The sequence below is a fragment of the Melospiza melodia genome, chromosome 4, assembly GCF_035770615.1.
Source record: "Melospiza melodia melodia isolate bMelMel2 chromosome 4, bMelMel2.pri, whole genome shotgun sequence".
Taxonomy (NCBI): domain Eukaryota; kingdom Metazoa; phylum Chordata; class Aves; order Passeriformes; family Passerellidae; genus Melospiza; species Melospiza melodia.
In genome coordinates, this window is record NC_086197.1 from 11122868 (window position 1) to 11145276 (window position 22409).

Sequence of the window (22409 nt, forward strand, 5' to 3'; positions counted from 1 at the left end):
GCACCCACTTGTGGGGTTTGCTACAGGGCCTCCTTTCACAAAGTATAAAGTCTTCATCATGAATTGCCTAAAATCAATCCCAGAAAATACCCAGTGGGTTTTTCCTGCTGGCATTGTTGTTTCGGACATACATATGCCCAGGACTTGTAGAGCCTGTTTTAATAATCCCTTTGCATAACAGTGGTATTGTTTACATGCATTAAACCAACCAGAGAGATTCTGTAGCCAGGGATGGGGAAAAAAAAAGTAAGTAATGCGAGACACAAGCTTCAGGTCAGAAGTCAGTAATAAAGGGACTAAGAAGATCCTTTCTGTGGATCATCTGCTGCTGCCCATTGTTTTGGACAGAATATGGACTTTCTGTTTGAGCTGTACCAATTCTTTTGGCTCTGTCAAACCAACTGCCTTTCTGTAAAATTTCACTGTCTTTTCCTAAACAACATACAGTGTTAAATCCTCTATACAGGCATGTGTTGCATCTCTCAATTAACAAGTTCATGAAATTTCATAATTAGAAAAAGGAGAGAAATAACATTGGGATTTTTTTTGTGAGTATGCTATGTCTTCCTGCAGGGCTTTGCTGCCTTCTGTTTATTGTTACCTGTTGTTTTTATTCTGGTTTCTCTCATGTGAATATTTCTCTAACACTCTTTAACAGAAAACAAAGTAGATGTTCAAATTTGCACTGAAAGTTAAAAACTGAAGGAGGGGAGAGACTGAGGAAGCAGATTATGATTACTGTTAAGTTTTATTCTTAAAGGATTATGCATAAACTAGTAAAACACTGCTGACTTCTGAAGCAAAATCAAATACATATTTCTACTTTGTGTGGAAGCAATACAGTTGCTGCAGTGAAAATAATCCCATGCAATAATCCGAAATTTTTATTTAAATATGACTTTAGTCTATAATCAGGGATTCAGAGTTGCAGGGTACCTTCCAGTGCTGCTATTGTGAAATATCTAGCTGCTAATATGAAATGAATTTGATAAATGTGAGGAGTTTTTTTTCTTTTTCAGTTGAATTACAGGTTAAATAAGAAACTGTTTACTACTTAAAATACATTTTCTTGGTGACAAACTTGATCTCAGGGTGCATTGTTTCTCTCTTTGTTCATATACACAACGTTCTGTATTCTTGCCCACAGAATGTCTTGTGTGCAACATTATAGGAAAGTCAGTAAACTTCTGAATAACCTGAACACTAATTTCAATTGTGAAAATAAAATTTTAAAATAGATACAAATACAAATGAAAATAGAATAAATACAGATACAAATTAAAATAGAATTACAGTAATCAAAGAAAAAAGCAACAAGGTACTTCAAAGGGGTATATTTCTATCTTCATGAAAGAAATTACAAAATTGCAATTTCACAAGAAAAATGGAGGTGAAAAATTAATATTAATACTTAAATGATCCTTCAGCTTTCAAGCATGTAAAAATGCAGTGGCCATATGTGAATGATAGAGTTCAGGGTGAAATTTAGCTTGTGAGCACAGTGTGAACCTACCCACAGTTTGCCTGCCATTCTGTGAGAACAGTGAATGTCCTTTCTGTGCCTGTGAAATTCTATTTTATTTCTAAAACTTGTGCTGCAAAGTTTCTGTCTGCAGCTCTGCAGACAAGCAGATGTTACTGAAGGCAGTGCAACAGCTGACTGCAAGGGAAGGAATGGTTACAGAAGAGTAGAAAACTCTTTAATTGTGGACTGTAACCTGTTAACAGGCTGTGGCAAAGCAATAAAAGGGAGTGCATAAGATATGCTGTAAATATCAGCTGTTTGAGATATCAGGAGGAGTAGTTGACTTTTGCCTATTTCTATGTGGATTTTTAAAATTATTTTTCTAACCATTTTAGAATTAGAGATGGTGTAGGAAAAATGAAATAATTGTCTATACTAAATTATGTTGTGTATAGAGCATGCAAATGGAAAAATACAAAAATTGAGAGGTTAAATTCTCTTATCTTACTGTGTTTCTTATGTGTTTCTTGTTACAAGATCAAGGATATACAAGTAACTCAGACTTTTATTGTTGCAGGCTGAGAGCTCAGTCCAGATCTGCAAATGTATTTCCATTACTTAGGATCTGAAGGTATGCAGTGGAGAAATAAGAGATGAGATCACAACAGTCAGAATTAGAAACATCATGTATAGTTAAGGTTGCTTATTTTCTTCATGAAGCCCTTTCTGAAGTTGTTCATTATTTTGTGGGAGTTAAACCATTTGGAGTGACAGCTCATCATACTGATTATAGTAAAAATTCAGGTTTCAGGAAAAAATGACATGCTATTGAACACCTATTTGAGGTTAAAATAGTCTTCTCTTTTTTCCCTTCTCTTCTAATATCCTGGAAAATGGCATTGTCAGAGTTTGGAAAACTATTTGACCTTGAACTTAACTATAGCTGTGGAATTGGAGGTGTACCTTTGGCAGGTACCTCAGAGATGCACTTTAAAAATAATTGGGAACATATTCTTAGACTGGACTAAATTATAAATGAAAGCCTTGATGTGAGAATCCTGGTGAGTCCTCTACCAGCTGTGTGTGTCACAGGCAGCAGAGCAGCTCTTCCCTGTGGGAATGGAAGCCCAGATACTCCACAAGAAACACTGAAGCTGCTGCTGTTCTTAACATAGTGGAAAGAACAAAGAAAGGCTGGAAATTGAGACACTGAAGGTAGCTCTCCTTTCTGTTCTTTCCAATAAAAGCAATTTTTTTGTTGTCTCCAGGCTGGAAAAGGTGTGTTGTCCCCTTCTTGATTGAGCAGTGTTCTTTTAGCTTTTTGTTCCTAGGTAGGAGGGAAATGCACAGAATCAAGAAAAGCTTTCTAGTTTAACCTCTTCCACTTGTGACAGTCTCCTTTTAGTACAAGCCTTTCTGCTGCTGGAAGGTGTGGATTTATATTTAGCCTGGATTTGTGTAAGGCATTGCTGTGTTCTGCTCAGGTGATTTCTGTACATCAGGGCCTGGCTTCATTGCAGTGTGTTGAAGACATGTTCTGTTGTTTGCAGAGAATATAGAGCACAGGTAAGCTAGAAAATAATCCTTCCAGGTGTTGAGGAGTTGCATTTGTTTTCCAGTAAGTCTTTCCCTGATGGATTTTTATTTCACAGCAACCCTGCTTGTGTTGAATGAGGATATTTGGATGTAGTTTTTAGCTTATGGAACTCTTGTGTGACGGGGACATTTTGGAAGTCTATTGTGAAATAGTAACGGGAACCATTTGTTATTTAAGAGAGCCTATTTATAAGAAAAAATATTTCTCAAGAACAACTTGTTATTTCAGAAATTGATAGCCTGGCTTCCACAGCCTTCCTGCTGTAATTTCAGTGTCATGCACCATCATGATTTAAGAATTATTTGGGACTGATGATGCAATGGCAAGAGGTGTGACTGGAAAACCAGTGGTGTGGGGGGAAAAAAAATTCTCTAAGCCAGATGGATCATAATATAGATGCTATTCCTGTGTCAGGACTAAAAATTTATTGTAGCATCAACAGAAGGCATATTTAAGGGAAATCTTGCAAATACAGTTTGCATTTGGGCTCTTTGCCAAAAAAAGTAAAGAACCTGCTGATGGACTCTTACATCTGCTGAGCTTTATGGAAATAAGGCATCAATGGGCTTTAAATTTTCCTGCAGTACTAACAGAACTTCAGCTTTGAGGCCATTTAGGGGGCTTTCCAGTGACCCTATTGTTTGACAGCTACACAGTTGATTTTTCTTCATTAAAATTTGATAAATTTGGATCAAAAATCTGCCTGAAGTCAGTCTCTCACAGCAGAGTCACAGACATGATTTATTAAACCATCCACCATGTCTGTGCTGTCCTTTTTTTGCCTCCTGAAACCAGAAATAATCACTGGCTCTATCTGGAAGTCTGCAAATTGGTCCCCCAACTTTCACAACTGATAGATGATGGTAGGAATATTTCAGGGTCCATTCTAGTAACAAAAATTTTGTCTTGATTTTTAAGGCATGGTTCCAAGAACAATTAAACAGATGGTGGTGACGAACTTATTCTTGACTTCAGTAATGTTGCCAATCACTGCCCACTCTCAAACCATTTGCTTTTGGGGAAAGGGGTCTGGAGGGGCTTTTTCATTTTGTTGGGGGTTTTGTTGCTCATACTTTGTGGTTGTTTTATTTTAGAATAAAATTGTTTTAACAGTTCCCTCCTCAGCTGAATTTCACTGGTTAAGCTGAAAAGAGGCCATGTGTAATCAGTGCTTTGCTTTGACATGTCTCTGAGTAGGATTCTTTCTCCTTTAACAACTGGTTTGGTTGTTTTTTAGGGCATTTTTTTGTAGCTTGCTTGTTCATATATAACATTTTAAATATTTGAGGTAATGGAAATACCAAGTCATCCTTTTCCCTGTCTTTAACAGTTCTCCAAATGAGTGGATCAGGAGCTTTATCAGCCTTTAAATGAAAGAACAATTGTCTGATAATGTAACAGGCAGGGCCTTTTCAGAGCTTTTTAGGAATCTAGGTTGAGTTCATAGCAAAATACACATTTTTGTTGTTTGAGAAACTCTTACCTTGCTTCAATGTATTGACTTTTTAATGCCTGAGGAATCATTAAAATTTTGACCTCTCTTTCAAAACTTCCAGAAATACCAGGATATAGCCAGAGAGAAATTTCCATTATTTAGAAACAAATACATTTACCTAATACATATTTTGTATTGTGCAGCTTTGCACAATGCTGAGAAGCAAGAGGCCTAAAAATTCCAGTCCTGTTGATGATCCACATTTCTGTCAATGTGGTATAACAGGATACAATTGAAATCTTTTTCTAGTGTTTTGGGTTTAAGTATCTAAAGAGCAAAATTTTATGTTTGAAAGAATTTAAAGCCTGCTTAGAGCTAAAAGAACTTTAAGACTCCTAAACTAGGAAATACCAGAGTTAAGGCTGGTTGTGCAATCTCTGTTTATGGACTTTTATATTGTGTGGTTTTCTTCTTTTGCAATAAGGACTTTGTTTCAGCTATCAAACAGTTGGAGTGGTGTTCACATCGAGAGGCTACTCAGTATTCTGGTTTTTCCTCATTACTCACGCATGGCCTTTGTTATATGCCTCTGGAGTTCTGCACTAGAGTCAGAATTATTGAGTTTTCATGTTGTTTTCTCCAATAATCATCACTATAAAGCTGGTAACTCAGGAACAAAGAGAACTGTCTTACCTTGCTCAGATTATAAATATTATTCTTCCCATTTCACAAATTGAGATACTAGGGCAGAGTAGTTACCATTAGAATGGAGTGTCTGACTTTAATTACTCAAGCCAAATTTTTTCCAATGTATTTATTATTCATATGTTCAAAAAAATTTCTTACAGACTTGGGTTGGGGTGATGGGTGTTTTTTCAGGCCACACACTCAAGTCTTGCACCCAGGTCCGAGATCTTGACTCAGCCACTGGGAAATGAAGCACACACAGCCAGTGCAGCCACTTCAGATAACATTTCACAGCTTGTGTATCATTGCATAACATCTCTGGGATGGAGTTCAGCTTTCCAGGATAGTGTGCAGCTGTCTGTGCTCGGGTTTTTTTATATTTCTCCCTTGTTGCAGTCCTAAACATAGCAACATAAAGGTGTCTGCCTGCCTTGCAAGACATGGATACAGAAATTTTTTTAACATAGCCAAGTGTGGATTTACATATTCAGGAGCAAGAGTCTAGACTATACATAGACCAAAATACTTTAAGCATGGAATGAAGAATAAACACAAAAATTTCAGACTTGTGTTTATTTATTTATTTTTAATACCAGCAAGTATAAAACAGAGCCTAGGTACAGGGGAATCTCTAGTCAGTAGTTATTTCTGTATCCATTTTATGTAGTCTGTGGAGGAGTAGCTTAAAAATCACATGTTGCAGGTACACTGAAACAAAAGCTTTCATAATGGAAATGTCTATCCAGAAGACAAAAATCTAATCACTGGAATAATGAAGAGGAAAAAAAATAATCCTGGAAAAAATGCCTTTCTTTTTAATAGAATACTTAACACGAATAATTGAGGTTGATAAGAAATTCTGTATTATCGTAATAGCTAAATTAATGTTTCAAATATTGAGAGGTTGGAAATTGTTATCTATAATTCTGGAAGATAGCAGCTGTCAGCTTCTGCATATAAATAGTATCAAGTGTTCTAGTGTTTGTGAGGACAGGAGAAATCCATAGCCAAAAAATGAAAACTGTAAGGCGGAAGCTTTCGAATTGGCTCTGAAGTCGTGATTTCAAACTTAAATAGTGCCCTTCCTGAAATTCAGTCACTGAGCTATTAAAGGAGCTTCACAGATTTGGGTAAAAATTTTCAGTTTTGATTTATGAGTGGCCTGCCTTTTAGAAATTCTAAAAATTCTAAAGACTGATACCCTTAATAATTAATGATTTCAGTCAGTTTATTTCAGTAATTTAGCTTCCCATTCAATGTTAATTGGATCTTCTTGATTTCATAGCTGCATTATGTCATTGCTTTGTGTAATCTTGTTAACAACATTGTAATTGTGGCACTTTTTTTTCCTTTTAATGTCATCAATTCATTACTTGACTCTGATTTTATTTTTTTCCGTTTTTTACAATCTCTTCTTACATAACTTTATGGTTGAGGCTGGGCCTGAAGTGCCTTAATATTTCCTCTTCTGTTTGGCAGTGGAAAAATTTGCTTTGTGTCTCTGATGTTTTGTGATTCATTTTTAACACGAACATGAAATTACCACTCTACACATGATACTTAGATGTGAAATTCTATTTTGTCAAACAGTCTGACAGAGTGGGAAGGGAGATAAAAGTAATCTGTTTATGTTTAATCCTGATAAAACAGGCAGTGTTTTCATGCTGGTAGAAAGCTTGCAGTGAATTTGTATTGTGTCTGTGAGTGTGCCAGGTTCCCAGACAGTTACAGGTTGTTATCAGCTTAGGTTCTCATTCTGGTTGTGGGGTTTTATGTGTTGCCACACACACAAGATTTTTTTTTTTTTCATTTTGTCTTCATCATTAATCAAGATTGAGGCCATCAATACTCATTGTTTCTACACTTTTTTTTTCTCTTCAATACAGATTACAGGAGAATATAGTGAATTTATGCCATGGCTACTTCAAGTGTCTCATATTTCCACAAGTTGCTGTGTTCTCACTGGTCCCTCACTCTCACCTGCATAAAAGAGTTCAGGGTGTGTTGTGCTGCCACAAGCTCAGGGATTGTTTCTCAGTGAATTTCAAGTGTCTGTCTCCTCTGGACAGATGGGAGCAGTGTGGAAGGAAGAGCAGTAGGACTGTCCACTTCTGAAAGATTTCAGCTCACAGGATGTTGGGCTTTGCTCTTAGCTTGCTTTCAGCTGTTCTTCCTAATTTGGGTTGGAAGTACCATTTAACCAAGGGGAGAAATAAATGTGGGTGGGTTTGAAGTTCAGCTAAACACTAGGTTAAAGGTCTCTGGATCTGCAGTATCCTGACTTAAAACTGGAGTTAAAATGGGATATGTTGTTGGGTGGTGGTGTGGTTTGGTGGCACAGACCCAGTGCCCTTGTTCTGATCCAAAGAGGTTTGTATTTGTTGCAACTGTATTTCAAAATATTAGTTGTAGCTCTGTAGAATCTGAAATCTGTCATTGTTCTGGTTATCAGTTTACTTCTGTTTGTCTCTGAGTTGAGATAAATCAGCAGCAGAAGCAAGGCAGTGTGAGTCTTGCAGCTTCTAATGGCCAGAAGCAGTTTGGCATTTCCAAGGGACTGTCAGCTTTCAGATTTATTAGGTATTCATCAGTAGTCTGTGACATGTCTGTTCTGTTGGCCAAAGGTGAAGCTGTCCAACCTGTGCTGCATAATTGATGGTGCCACCAGCTGTGGCAGACATAAAAGAAATTTGGGAAGATGGAGCAGATGGCCAAAATTTCATCAATACTCTTCTCCATTGGAGATTCTTTTATAAAGAATTAGTATCTTGATTAAAACAAATTTGGTTTGTCTGGGATTCTCAGTCTGCTTGCTGTGCTGTTGCATTGAGGAATATGTAGTTTCTTGTGATTTGGACAAATTTTCAAATGTGTTCCATCAGAAGGATGTGGAATTTTGCATCACAGGTCGGTGTTCTGGAACCTTATGAGTTGTTCACACACTTTTCTACAGGTGCACAGTTTTTTACTGAACACCCATTGGAACATGCTAGAATATTCATGTGCATTTGAAATGCATATTTTAATATTTCTGTTAAAAAACCTGAGATTACTTGTGCAGTTCAGCTCTTAAATTGCACATTTGTAGAACCACTGGTGCATATTATGTTACTTGCCTTTTTTAGGTGAATAATAGAAATCATCACACTTCTCAATAATCATAAAAAGGACAGTACATATTTTAAAAGTTAATTTTTGTATGCCTACAGGATGTCTGATTTGTGTGATATTTTAGACTTTTTGCCAACGTGATGTGTATTAAACAGCTGGGACCATTTTTAGTTCTATAGAAGACAACACACAGCTTTAAATTTGGAGGAGAATGGAGAAAATAATATAGTTATGTCTTGCAAGCAGCTGTACATTCATTTTCTTTCCAAACATGAACAAAGCCAAGGAACACTTCATATGCCACAGGTTTGGCTCTGTGGAATTGAAGGAGTTATTGCTTTTGGACTCTCCTAATATTAGGAATTATTACATCATCAGGGTCAGTGTTGCAGTTGTTTTTGAACAGGTGCTCAACCCATGTCAAATGAAATCCATTTTCAAATGAAATGTTGGAAGACATGGCAGGAACTGCCAATTCCTGGTAAGGTTAAGAGACAACTCTTGCCTGCAGTAGGGTAGGGAGGGGGAAGGAGGAGGAAACCCAGGATCTCCTGCAGAAAACAATGGGCAGAATTACAGCAAATCTCCAGGGAGGTAGAGATGCTCTGATGCTCTGTAAGATAGACCTGAACATTCTTTGAAAACCAAGCAGATTTTCCCCCTTCCATATGCATGCCATGCTCCCTGCAGCATGCTGGTAGTGGAGCCAAATGGATATGACATAAAATAAAGCACAGAGAAGAAGATTTTAAAGAAAAACCCCCACTGCTTTAGTGTTCTGAAGAAAAGGATCAAATACCTTTGCCTTAATTGAGTACTTAAGAGCTTGTAATCTGAATGCTTAGAGATGTGCCTTTGATCTTTTTTGATTTTATAGGATCTGAGGTGTCATTTTGTGTTTCTGGATGGGGAAAACATAAGATGAAAATAAATTTGAAGATTAATTTGCAGGTCACATTTAAATATCTACCAGGAAGAGTTGCTGTTTGAGAAGATGCTCACAGTTTGTGTTTGATGTGCATTTACAGTGTCCATATATGGGATTTGGTTTTATGACAAAGAAGAATGCCAAAGAATTGCAGAGCTCATGAAAAAGTAAGTGATGGGTAAATTTTTTAATGTATATTTTCTGGTACGTACATGCCCGTTTTATGTTTTTAGGATTATAATGCCTTTCTACTTTAAACTTACAAACTTTGTTGCAAGTGTCGAGCCTGCATTTCATAAAATGACAAATAAGTCACTGTATTGCAGTAATTTTTCCTAATTTGTAGTGCAGCTCTCCAGCTACATCAGAGTGTACCAGTTGATATGATTTATTTCCTGATGACTCAGAGACCTATTTTGAAGAATTGTATTCTTTGGGGGTTTAATATATCTTTCAATTTGGGAAGTTTTTATTTTTTAATATTGTTATCTTTGGTTTTTTTTGCTTATATTAAGGTAAGTGCAGGATATCATGAGGGCATGCTGTCTTGATACAATTTCTGTGGGGTTTGTCCTGTTTGTACAGCATGGCTGAATCCCTGCTTCCTCGTTTCTTAGCAATAGATACAAAATTCACTTTGTTTTTGGCATTTAAAGCAAGACTTCAATTAGCTTTAAAGTCATTGCTTTCATGCACATAAAAATGTGTTTTTCTAAATGTTAAACTTTAATTTTGCAGTCCAGCCAGAGGTGAAGATTTCACACAGAACTGTGTTCTCAGCTGTATTTTATCCTAAGAATGTCATATAGCTTTTTCCAATATCACTCTTCTCATGTCCAGGATAGACAGTGCTCATTTTTCTGTATTGTTTGAAGGGACCCTTTTTTTTAGGACTGTGTCCTGCAGGTTTTCATGCTTGCTTGGAGAACAAGGGAGCTGAAGTCATACAGATTTTATCAACATATGCAATCTACATTTTTTAGAGCTATAATGTGGAGGATGTTGTAAAGGGGCTGGGTAGGACCAGGCAGTGATTAGCTATTCCAGCTGCCTGTGGTACATAGGATTAGACACACCAGATAGGATTTGTGATAAAATACTGGATGGGAAGGTAGTCATCTTTCCTCCATATATCCTTTTTTTGAAAAAATACCTGCTGCTTTTCATTTTGCAGTGACAAAACAGTGTGAAATGCAGGCTGGGACAGTGGTGGGGTTTTGTTCAGTGGGGTTTGTTGGTTTTGCTGTATATCCTACAGCTCTAAAATGAGTCAGCTGTGACCCAAGAAATAATTGATGGGGATGAATTTACAGAAATAAACAATGAACCCTAGGAAGCCCAGGTTTTTGACAGCTCATTTTAGTTAACTAGCTCAAGTTTCGGTTGGTGGTGATTAGGTGCTCTCAAACTGGTAATTTACTACAATAAAACCTAGTTTTCAGAGGATTCATGCAAATGTAAACCATGTGTAGTGGTTTATAATAGCAGTATTTCATATAGATAAAAAATACCCTGTTGCTCAGCCAATTGGCTGTGTGTTTTAATTCTCAGCATTCTACAATAACAATAAAACAGCTGGGGCAGGAAATTGGTCATTTGCTAGTACTTAATGCCTGATTTGTGTGTGTGTTTGCCATCCTCCACCACCAGCAGAACTGAATAACACTATAAATTCCTGCTCCTTCTGGGTATAGAAATTGTGACTCAGTTATGGAAATTTTATTCTATGGTCTAGTGTAGTCAAGATTGGAGAAAATTAATCTTATGTCAAATTATGATTTTTATAGAGATTTTTAATAGCGATTTTTTTACTGCACATTTTAATGTAGATGGGGAAAGACAAATATTTGAGTTTCAATTAAGTATTGTACATTAATTGTGGTTAAGTTTTTATGTTTGATTTGTACTTTTTTCTCATATATCCTCCACCTTTCAGCCTAACTCAGCAGGAACAATTCAAAGCACAGCAGGGCACAGGAACAGGGGTGTCCCCCATGATCATGAATTCTGCTAATAACAAAGAAGTGGATATCTTAAGGATGCTTACCAAGGCCAAAGATGAGTATACCAAGGTGAGACTTGCTCCCATTTTACAGTATGAAACATAAAATATTTGATTTGGGGTTTCGAATAGTTCTACTCAAAGTGATTTTGGACAGTGTGCTCTCTCATTCTGTGTCGAATTTGCTAAAAACTCAAAAGAAATTAATGCTGTCAATAACAAGTTCTGGCAGGAGAATGTGGATATGATTAATTGTTGAATAGCAGAGGCTCAGAGCAAGTATAAATTACCTTTCATCTGACCCTTAGAGCTGTTGTGGCTATTGAGGAGCCCCTGCAAGCTGTGCCCTCTTTCTGGGTGAAGTATTTACCTGCTGGTAGTTTCTGTGCTTTGCACAAAGGACTTGGTTCAGGAGACTTTTGGCAGTGAAGTTACTGCTTTTAATTGTGGTTGTTAGCTCCTTTCAGGCACTAATGGAAGGAAATGAAAAGGTTGAAATGTAGTATGATTTCAGCCCGTGTGCTGCTTTGGTCTTCTGAGGCTTCTAAATAAAGAAGTAACTAATGGACTAATAATGTTCTCTATTATTGAGCAATCAAAAACGTTTTACTTTGGGGAATAAAAATCTAATAATTTTAACTATCTATATATAAGCTACAAATTGTTACAGAGCCTGCAGGTTCCTGCTGCTGTTTCCTGTATTGCTTATGTGCTGTCATGCAATAATAGAGCTCCTCAGTGTTCCCTAAGAGTCTGGCAATGTACATACATCTTAACTTTTATATCTTTACGTTTCTTGTGTTTATTTTTCTGTAATGTAGCTACTAATAAAATCCTCAGAAAGATGATAGCAAACTGTTTTGAGCTAGGGTGAAATGGAGCCTAAATTTTGTGTATAGTTTCTGTTGAAGCTTGGGGCCTTTGTATTTTCTGTAGTAGAGATTTAATGTATTATAGTGGACAAACACTTCCAAAACTTGGTGGTTTTCCCATCTTTTAATACTGAATCATTATCTAATCTTGTCATCAGAGAATATGATTTGAGATGTTCTGAAATGTTTAAAGGGTTTTCATTAGATAACCTTAAAAATACTGCAGATGGAAAACTGGAAAATATTAGGCTGTCTTCAGATTCTGTGAAAAGAGGGTGATAAATCTAAAAGATGTTACCTTCCATTTCTGCATTAGCACACAGGAAACAAGACAAAAGAGAGGAAATTCTGTTGCTTAAATAATAGCTTTTAGGACTCTTTTCCCTTTAGAATCTTTTGCAGATTTGCTTCTTACTTTATCTTTAATCTTTCTGCATTTAAGGGATTGCCAAGGACATAAAAAATAACATAAAAACTTCCTCCTCATCTGGGACATGAGTGCTGTGAATGCCTGACCTCTCATGAACAGGATGTGTATGATTTCTTGCATTGCTAGTAATATAAATTTCTAAAGAGTGTGATAAATAAAGGCAATGACAACCATTTCTCTATTTAATGTCAATATGTTTCAGAGCAGTCGTGGGTTTTGACTGGTTTATGACATCTACTTTCTTGTCAGTGTATGTTTTATTACTTACAGTCTGATGTGCTGAAATTAGTTATGAAATACGTTGTTCTCTTCTTTGAATTGTGTTTATTCAGTGAAGAGTGTGTTAAAGTGTTGGAAGCTGTAGAATCAGTTCAAGAGCATCAATTTTCAAAGTTTTAAGGAATTTTACTCAATTTTTAAGACTGTAACTCATTTTGAAGTTCCTTGTTCCCAAATTATGTTGTACATTTGGAGATTACATTACATGCAAAATAAAATACACAGCTTTCTCTTCCTTTTTGAATTGATGGAGCTTTAAGTTGCCAAACTACTGAGTTATTTTTTTAGATCTACCTCTTATACAGTTGCTTTCTCTTGACCTCTGGTAAGAAAAAGCTGGCCTCACTGTCAGCCATGGAGAAACCAGCTGAAGAGTTGCAAAGGTACAGAACAAATCATGACAAAATGGGTTTGTCCTTTCCCATTGTGCCTTGTCCTGTGCTGCAGCCCAAGCTCTGGGTTGAACTCTCTGCTGCACAGTTCTTCTCCCAGCATTTAGCATTTCCAGCTTCATACTGCACAGGTGGAGTATGGATCTCACAACACAGAGCTGTTGTTTGCTTTGAATATCTGTGACTCCACCAAACTTGCCAAAAACCCCCTTTTCTTGCTCTTTTTGATCCACATGGACCATAAGTGTCTAGTTTTGTTCCAGTGTTGCTGAGCCTTTCTTTGACTTGATCTTAGAACCTTTTGGCTGCTTATCAATCTTTTGTAGCAGCAGAGCTTTGAGCAGGACAGCTGACTAAAGGACAGAGCTGTGAGCAAGGTGTAGGAATTGCCAGATGTTCTCTGGTTCTCTCACTACAGAGCATGGTGGGATTTCTTTCATGCTGCTTTTTGCTATTATTTGTTGACAATAGCATCTGATATCATCTTTACCTGTCCACCTGACAGGTGCTTAAAATGCCATGCTAGTGCTCCCAACTTCCTCACCAGCAAGGCTGTGCTCCCATCTGCCACCATGGCTTTAAATTCTGAGCTCCAATAGTTAGAGATGCCTCTGGAATCATCACAGGCTTCTTTTCTCCTCCATGTGCTTCTGTGCTTGACAGCAACCTACTAGCCTTGTTATCGAGTCACAGCAATGATACCAAGTCAGGTCAATGTCATTCTTGTGTGTACTGATGCTCATTTGGCTGAGGAATTTGGTCTAAAATATGCTCATGTAGTGATGACTCTGTTAAACACTACTGCTTCTCACCTCATTTTTATAGGCTTAGTGCTGTGATTATGCAGGGTATGACAGTGGAATCTAAGGTACTTAAGGTTTCTGAGGAATTCAGCCTATTAAAATATCCTGAGGAAATAAGGGTATTATTGAAATTCTGCAGAACTCACTGGCAAATATTCAATAGGATGTTATCCGTTGTGTTAAAGTTTATGTGCCTTTTGCCCAAAAGGTTGGGCTGAAAAATAGCAATGAGAAGATACATTGAAGAAAAAGCAGAACCATTAGAAAGAGAACTGTTTGGGGGGAAAAACCCAGCTATTTAATCTTATTGTAATGCAGTTTTGGTCCATGTAGGATCTGTCCAATCTGACAAAAAAGTGAAAGTGTTGAGGATCTACTAAAGCCCTTAAGTCCTTACAAGAATTCCAGTTCTGCTTTACTGGGCAGCCCTGGGACCAGCATGTCTTTGTTTATTTGTTTATTGTCAGAAATGGGTTAAGTAATCAGCTTTGTGTATTTGAGAGTGGGGTTAGAATTAATAGCTAATTCTATTAACTTCTTGTTAAATAATTCTTCTAACAATCTTTCCACTTTCTTGGTTTCAACTGTATCAAGTGACAATGACTTCAAAGACAGTCTTCTACTGACAGTAGTGTTCCATGTATACCCAATGCTTTTTTAGTTTCATTGACTATATTTTTATGTATAGCATCTTATTCACATTTTCCTTTTCCATTTACTTTTTCTCTTTCACAGAGCATTTTATGTGTTTTTTCTCTGAATTAAGTCATGCCCTTCTCTCTCCACATGACATTTTTTGTCCCTGATCACTTTTAGTAATCTGTCTTGACCATCTTTTTCATAATAAGAAATCCTTCTGATTCTACAAATTGATTAAATCTTTAATTATTTTTCTGTACGTGTATATACATCCTACCAGTTCCTACCATGTGAAGATTTATGTAAAAGAGTTAAGAGTTATTATTCTGCTTGTTGACAAAAGCATTTTAAATTATCTTTATGGGCCCATTAATCCTTTTAGCTGCCTGTTGCATGCAGGAAAAGCATGTCTTCTGCTTGGTTTTTGAGGTGCTTTTTAAAAGTATTTTATGTTTTTGAAGTGCAGGAAAAGCAGAAGGCCAAAAAGAGAGCTGAGATTTAAATTAGAGGGAAATCTTGGAATCAAGTGTTCAGTTTTACATATGTCTTGTGGTTTTAGAAAATTAGGTTGCATTGCTACAGTTCTTCTAATAGCATAATACTTCATCATCAGTGCTGCAGTTAGTATTTTGGTTATTGAATACCTGGTTATGTCTGTATTTCACTGTGGTTGGGAACTGGAGGAAAATACATTGTCACACATGCTAAGAAACCCTTTTTTTGTGTTGCAGTGTAAGACCTGCTCAGAGCCAAAACAAATAACCAGTTCCTCTGCAATCTACAGCAACCCCAACCTGATCAAACCCATTCCAGTGAAGCCAAGTGAGACCCAGCAGCAGCAGCAGCGAATCTCCCAGCAGAGCAAGGTAAAATCTGGGGTGTTTTCTGACTGCTGCTGCTGCTCTGAGCAACAGGAACATTGGTTTGAGGTCACTGCATGGACTTGAGATTGAGCCACTGTAAGGAATGATTTTAAAGCACAATGGTTTGTGAAAGCTCCCTAACCCCCACTGTATGATGTGGAAACACACAAACTACAGACACACTGTGCTGATGCAACAAAGAAATATTGGTCTTGCAAATTTCAGGGCATGTTTTGATCACAAGCTGATCTAGTCAATTGCTGGACCACACTTTTTGTGGGGTTTTGTTTGGTTTTTGGTTTTTTTGCATTTTTTGTTTGGTTTTCTTTTCCCCAGTGGAAATCATTGAAATAAAGAAAAGTCTCTTGGTATATCTTCAAGCCGAATCACAGTGCAAAATCCTCAAAATTGAATTCAGCTGTGACCAGCAGATGCACAAGAAGTGGCTCTACTTCATACACAGGCAGATTTCTGTCTCTTACTAATATTGTAATGATGGCTGTAAAAGAAGATGCTCTTTCATGTTATTTAAAGCAAAGCCACTGCTATGTCTCAGATTTGCTGATTTTTCTCCTACATTAGCAGCTTGACAACAGTCTTCTTGCCCTTCCTATGTGACAAAACTATTAAAAATCCTCTTGGGGAAAAAAAGAGCATTGCAGCTTTCTCAGCTTTTCATTGAATTCTGCTGGCTAAATATTGTCACCACTTAATGTAATGTGGTGATGTTTGCAGGGGTCCCAGGACAAGGGAAGAGATGAGAATCTTGACTCAGTGTTTCAGAATCCTGATTTATGATATATATTTTATTTATGGATGTTACATGACTTGTAAGGGTCTTCAGGGGTGAAGAGATAGACGAGAATCTTGCTTCATGATCAGAAGGCTGGATTTATTAATTTATGATATATAATACATTAAGACTATACTAATAGGAATAGAGAGAAAAGTTCAAAAGCTGCTAAGCTAAGAATAGAATAGGAATCTCATAACAAGAGAGCTCTCTGTGAATCTGTCCCCGAGCTTGGTCTTGTGATTGGCCCTTAATTGTAAACATGGAACATGAGCCAATCACAGGTGCACCTACTGCATTCCACATCAGCAGATAATTATTGTTTCCCTTCTATTTCTGGGGCCTCAGCTTCCCAGAAGAGGAAAACTCCTAAAGAAAGGATTTTCCACAAAAGATGTCTGTGACATATAGATATATATTTTTATGATATATATTATTTTAAAAGAAAATGGTATATTAAAATAATAGTAGAAAGGATTTCATCAGGAGGCTTTGAAAGGAAAGGAATAGAATGATAATAAAATCTTGTGACTGACCAGAGAGTCTGAGCCAGCTGGACTGTGATTGGCCATTAATTAAAAACAACCACATAAGACCAATCAAAGATGCACCTCTTGCATCCCACAGCAGCAGATAATTATTGTGAAATTTTGTTTCTGAGGCCTCTCAGCTTCTCAGGAGAAAAAATCCTAACGAAAGGATATTTCATAAAATATGTCTGTAACAATGTAACTCCTGCAGGAGGAAGCTGTGTTCACTCTTTTCCTTTGTCCCCTCGCAGAACGCGGATCCTGAACCGCAGCACTTGTCCTTGACGGCGCTGTTTGGCAAACAGGACAAGGCAGACGGCTCGGAGGCGCTCAGCAAGCAGCCCCAGGAGAGCGTCCCGGCGAGGCAGGGCGTGGTTCGCTCGCTGTCCTACGAGGAGCCCAGCAGGCACTCCCCCGGCGCCGAGAAGCAGCTGTGCCCCGCCATCCAGAAGCTGATGGTGCGGGGCACTGAGCTGCAGCCGCTGGCCGAGCTCCCCGAGAGCCGCCTGTGTGAGAACGGCAGCGTCCCCCCCGTCGGGGACACTTTCACGGGCCTCTTCCAGCCCGTGGCTGCCCACGGCATGGCCACGGCCCACGGAGCTCAGGACGCTGCTGGCACTCAGAGCCTCCTGCAGAAATTGCAGAGTCAGTCAGGATCGGTGGCCAAAATGGAGCCCAGTGCCGCAGGAGCTGTGAACTCGACGGCTGCCGTGTTCAGCAGGACTCCTGCTCCTGTTGGAGCACCTGCAGCGCCAGGAAACAGCATGAGCCAGCCCCCTCTGGTGTATTTCAATGGGTCCCTACCAGGCCAGACTTTAGAGGCTCAGGCGCTTGGGAAAGAACAATCCAAACTCCCCAGACAGCCACTTCCTCTCTCTGGCAATCAAGCAGCCAATTCTGGGGTGATTTCACCTCAAGAATTACTGAAAAAACTCCAGATAGTGCAACAAGAACAGCAGCTCCATGTATCCAGCAGACCAACGTTGGCAGCTAAGTTCCCAGTTACCCAGAACACCAATACCCTGAAACCACTGGATTCCTGGATAGAAAAGGCTCCAGGCACAGAAAAACAGAGCACTCTCTTCCAGGTAAATGGGGGACTTCATCATAAATAAATACAAATCCAGCAGTCTTTTAATTTTGATGTTTTCTGAGGTCAGGAAACAGAGCACTCTCTTCCAGGTAAATGGGAAACTTCATAAATAAATACAAATCCAGCAGTCTTTTAAACTTGATCTTTTCTGAGGTTAGGCTTGGCTTGGTTGTCCTGCTGCATGTTGTACATGATTCATTTTGCAGGTGATATTTTCCCAACATGAAGTTCTGATTTACCAAGATGTGATACTGTAAGTCCTGAAGGCCACATCTCTTACACATCAATGATGACCAGAAATACTGCAGTGCTGGGTTGTCCCATAGCCCCTTTGAAAAGTCACCCAGTTTTCACTTGCCATTCTTGGGCTGTTATGTGTAATGGCTTGCTATTCAGTGTAATATTTTGGGTTTAATAATTATTTTCTGCAAAATTAGTCATAGCTTCCTCTGTGTAGATGTGCATTCTTTTGTATGCCAGTTGCTAAAGATACTTAAAAGGTCCCTTGTTTTCTAACAGCAGCTTTTAGAATTATTTGTATATTGGTCAGTTAGTTATCTTATACCACACCTGCTACTTCCAGATATTCATTAGCTATTTTTCTTTAATTTTTTCTGTATTGTTTTGAAAAAAGGTCTTGTGCCTAAGTGACATCAAAAAAATCTGTTTATTTTGATCCCAGAAGTCAAATTAGTGTCTTAAAAAATTCAGATGTTAAGAGACTGTATCTCTCTGATGGAGTACAGTTTTATGTTCTTCAGAAAAGCAACATGTGCAATTACAAAATATCCTGTCCAAAACAACTGCTTTCTTTAACAACTTCATTTTCAGTAGTATTTTCTACACTAGAATGTCTTCACATGTCTGTCTGGGAATGCATCTAAGCCCTTTTCAGCTTCCTTTTTTGGGGATAGGCTGTGGGGTACTGGAGTCTGAAATTACTGATGCCAAGTATTCCCCTTTCCAGTGTGAAGCTGAAAAGCTGTTTTTCTATTGTGACTATTCCATTATTGTATTTCTGTTCTATTCTCTTTTTTATTTCTCTTTTCTGTTTTTCTCTTTTATTCTGTTTTTCTAATTCTGTCAAACCTGATTGAAAGACTACAGGATATTTCAAGATGCTAGAAAGTTCTTCTATACATGAAGAAGCTGAAGGAGTCATTTAATAATAAAAGAGCCACATCTGTCACTAAGTTTGTGACAGGTCAAGTTTTCTAATTCCATGAGAGAAGTGGGAGGAATATTAATTTGATACAGCAAATAGCCATCATTATTTTTGTTCTTTTAATTAATGCAGTAGGATCTGAATCTGTATGAAAGAGTTTTTTGGGGATTAGTCATTGAAATTATTCAGAATCAGTTGCTTGCAGATGGTAACTTTGACTTTCCGGTGGAGAGCTAAAGAATAAAAGGAGGATCCAAAGTCAAACAAATTGATTTGTTTTCACTGGGAATGGAACTTGCCTGCTTTAAATGTAAGAAATTGTGTGATTCACTGGTACGTGTACTGATAGCATGAGGGAGGACATAATGGAGGTAAAAGTGAAATGAGGCAAGTCCAGGCTCTACACTGTAAGTCAGTATGCATGAATAAAAAATAAGGTAATATGCTGATATATTTTTCAGATGAAAAAACCCTACAGATGTTGCTATGGCAAATGTCTTTAATTTTGTATATATGAAAAAGACAGTGGTGCCAGTATTAATTGCAATATGGAAAGGCAATTCCTGAGGTCTGGTCTAATGCAATTGCAGCAGTTTTACTGCTTGAGTATGGATAGAACAGAAAAGTCTTCTCTGGAGCAAGGCTCATTCACTGTGATTATTGCTGCAAGTTTGCCTTAAAAAAAAAAGGCAGCAACTGAGATTCTCAGTCTTCCTTTGCAGGGCTGTGAGCAGAACAAGGAGGCTGAGGCTGCTGAGGAGTAGCTTCCCACAGCTGCTATCAACACAGTATTGGATGCATTAAATGTGGAGATTTAATGCATAGACTAAAAATGATAACAAAAGTGTCACTAATTATTGCTTAGGAGACCTAAAGCTCTGCAGTCTGGGAGGAATGGCCTCTTTTACATGCAGCAGATTGCACAAAAGCAAAAGCAGGGAGGCTAAAAATGAAGGAAGGACTCTGTTCCTCTGGAAGCCATGAATTAGCCACACAAAACATGCCTGCTTTTGAAAAACAACCTGGAAGATGAAAACCAACTTTTAAAACCAACATTAATCTTTTTGTAAAATTATCCTCGCAGTAGACCAAAGGCTTCAAGTGCTGCCATGCCTGCAGAGTAGATATTTGAGTGAAATTGAATTGGCACAAATATATCTGCACATGCTCATGCAAAATTGATCAAAGCAGATTCTGACAACAAGTGCAGCAAAAGGTTTGTTCTCTGTAATTATTTGTGTTTTGGTATTGCCTCTCCTACTATGCTTCAGCATACAGAAAAAGCAAAAGTCTGACAGGAATAGAGAGATATCTGAGCAGTGTCTGTTGTTGGAAAAATCAGATTAAAGGAACACCCTCAATCCATCAGCAGCACTAAGAAAATGTAAGCAATAGTCCTTTCCACAACTGACACATTACAAGTCCAAGTTTAAATTGGCTTCTGCTGCAACTCCATATGGTACAAGAACTGTGATCTCCCACATGAAAAGGAAGAGACCAGTTACCAAAAAAATGGGAAAAGAAATTTAAAAAAATGTAAAAGCCAAAGAATAATAGTTGGAAGCATTGAGCCTGGTGTGGTGCCAGCCTTGTTTTGTGAAATATTCCATATGCAGACAGTGAGTAATGTGTGCTTAAGAGACAATAAAAAACATTAATCTACAGTGGGCTTTTAGGGGTATGTTTAGTGTTAGGGATGTGTTATCCTGGTTATAGGTACATGCATGCTTAAGTGTTTATCTGAATCAGAATTATGGTTTTAAAAGTGCTTACAATAACCCAGACACAAATTTATCATTTCTTCAGAAGACCACGTATCTTGCAGCTCGTTTTTCACATTTCTTGGAGCATTTTTCCATCAGGAATGTACTTTGTACATAATGTTACATCTTATGAGTATGTGCATGAAACTCCAGTGTGTGTGGTGTGAGCATCACAGCACTGCTTCTCTGTTGTCCTGACTGCAGTTTCAGTAATTCTGTAATGCAAAGAGGTGCATTAAACTTGTTTCAAAAAGTAATTTCAGCTTCTGTAGCTAAACATCAATTAAAATATTCTAAATTAAACTTGAAAGACAAAGGAATGGTAGTGTTGTAGCCAGCTTTGTTTTAATTAACTGCTTTTAAAGTTCCTAAACCATTCTCAGAATTATGTTCTCAGTTTTAAGCAATGCCTCTGAAAACTGCTTAGGCCCGCAGCACACGCTGGGTGCTGATGTTCCACTTGCTCCACCTGGGAATTCTTTTCATACAGGAAGCCACAGAAGGTGCCAGTTTGCATTGCAGGAGACCCAGTGCACTCCTTGGTTCATGGTGATCTGTGAATTTGGTATCATCCAGCTGCCAACAGCCACACAGAGCACCAGTCTGACATCTTAGTGAGCATTTGAGCTTCAGGGAAAGGATGTTAGATACTGCACCAGTTATTCTGCACATTTTTTTGTTCTTTGCTGCACAGCTGATGGCAGACTCCTACTCTGTTATTAGTGACTCAGAGATTTAAGTGTTGACCTGACAGCTGGAGATAATGGAGGAAGAAGCAGCTCGGTTTCTGTGGGTAAGAAGTTGATCAACAGAATTTTGGAAGGGCTCTTATGACTAGTGAGAAGTTACTCAAAGCTAAAAGATTGGTCCAAAGGCTACAGAGCATTTGCAGTGCCTTCTGCAAAAGCTTGGTGTTACAGGAGTTGCAGTAGTAATGCCAGGCTCAGCATCCTGTTTTCTGGTGGGTGTCAGTTGTCCCAGTGACTCAAGGTGATCTGAGCTGAATCTCAAATGAAAATTTTGCTTTATTTTCAAAACAAACCCCAAACAATCCATGTTTTTATGTAAGAGTTTGTTCAATGGCAGAAGCTTTGAGCTTGAGCTGTTAGCAAAAAATACATTGTAATATTGAGGACAGACATAAGTGCTATGCACTAAAAAAAGACACATAAACTCTATTCTTCTTCTGAAACAGTGTTTGAAGTTGTGCATGACCTGTGGATGTTGGCTGTGTCACCAGCAGATGGCAATATTGCTCATTCCATACAGTTTCCATATGCTTGGCATGTCCTACCTAACAGACCTCTCTATCCAGAGAAGACAAAGCATTCTTCATGAGTCTCTTAAACCACAACATGTGTTTGTCAGGAGGAACTGTGTATTATTAAGGGCACAGTTTGTCTCAGGTTTTGTTTGTTTGCCTTGGGCAAATGAGAAAAATGTCTTTAGATTTGGAAGGCTGTGTTATCTGGGGCTGAGTCTGCTGTGGATTAAGCTCTGTTAGTGGGACACTGCATCTCCTCCAGCTGCTCCCAACCTTCCCTTTGCAGGAGGTTTCTGCC

General features: G+C 38.1%; 1 protein-coding gene across 1 annotated transcript in view; it reads left to right on the plus strand.

The window, feature by feature from the left end:
- The window catches only part of DCP1B (decapping mRNA 1B), a 41550-nt gene that overhangs the window by 13457 nt on the left and 5684 nt on the right, over positions 1-22409 (plus strand). Inside the window, exons 4-7 of the mRNA XM_063153862.1 lie at positions 9324-9390; positions 11160-11295; positions 15372-15506; positions 17078-17914. Of these exons, the coding sequence (XP_063009932.1) occupies positions 9324-9390; positions 11160-11295; positions 15372-15506; positions 17078-17914 (1175 nt within the window). The remainder of the gene's footprint in view (positions 1-9323; positions 9391-11159; positions 11296-15371; positions 15507-17077; positions 17915-22409) is intronic.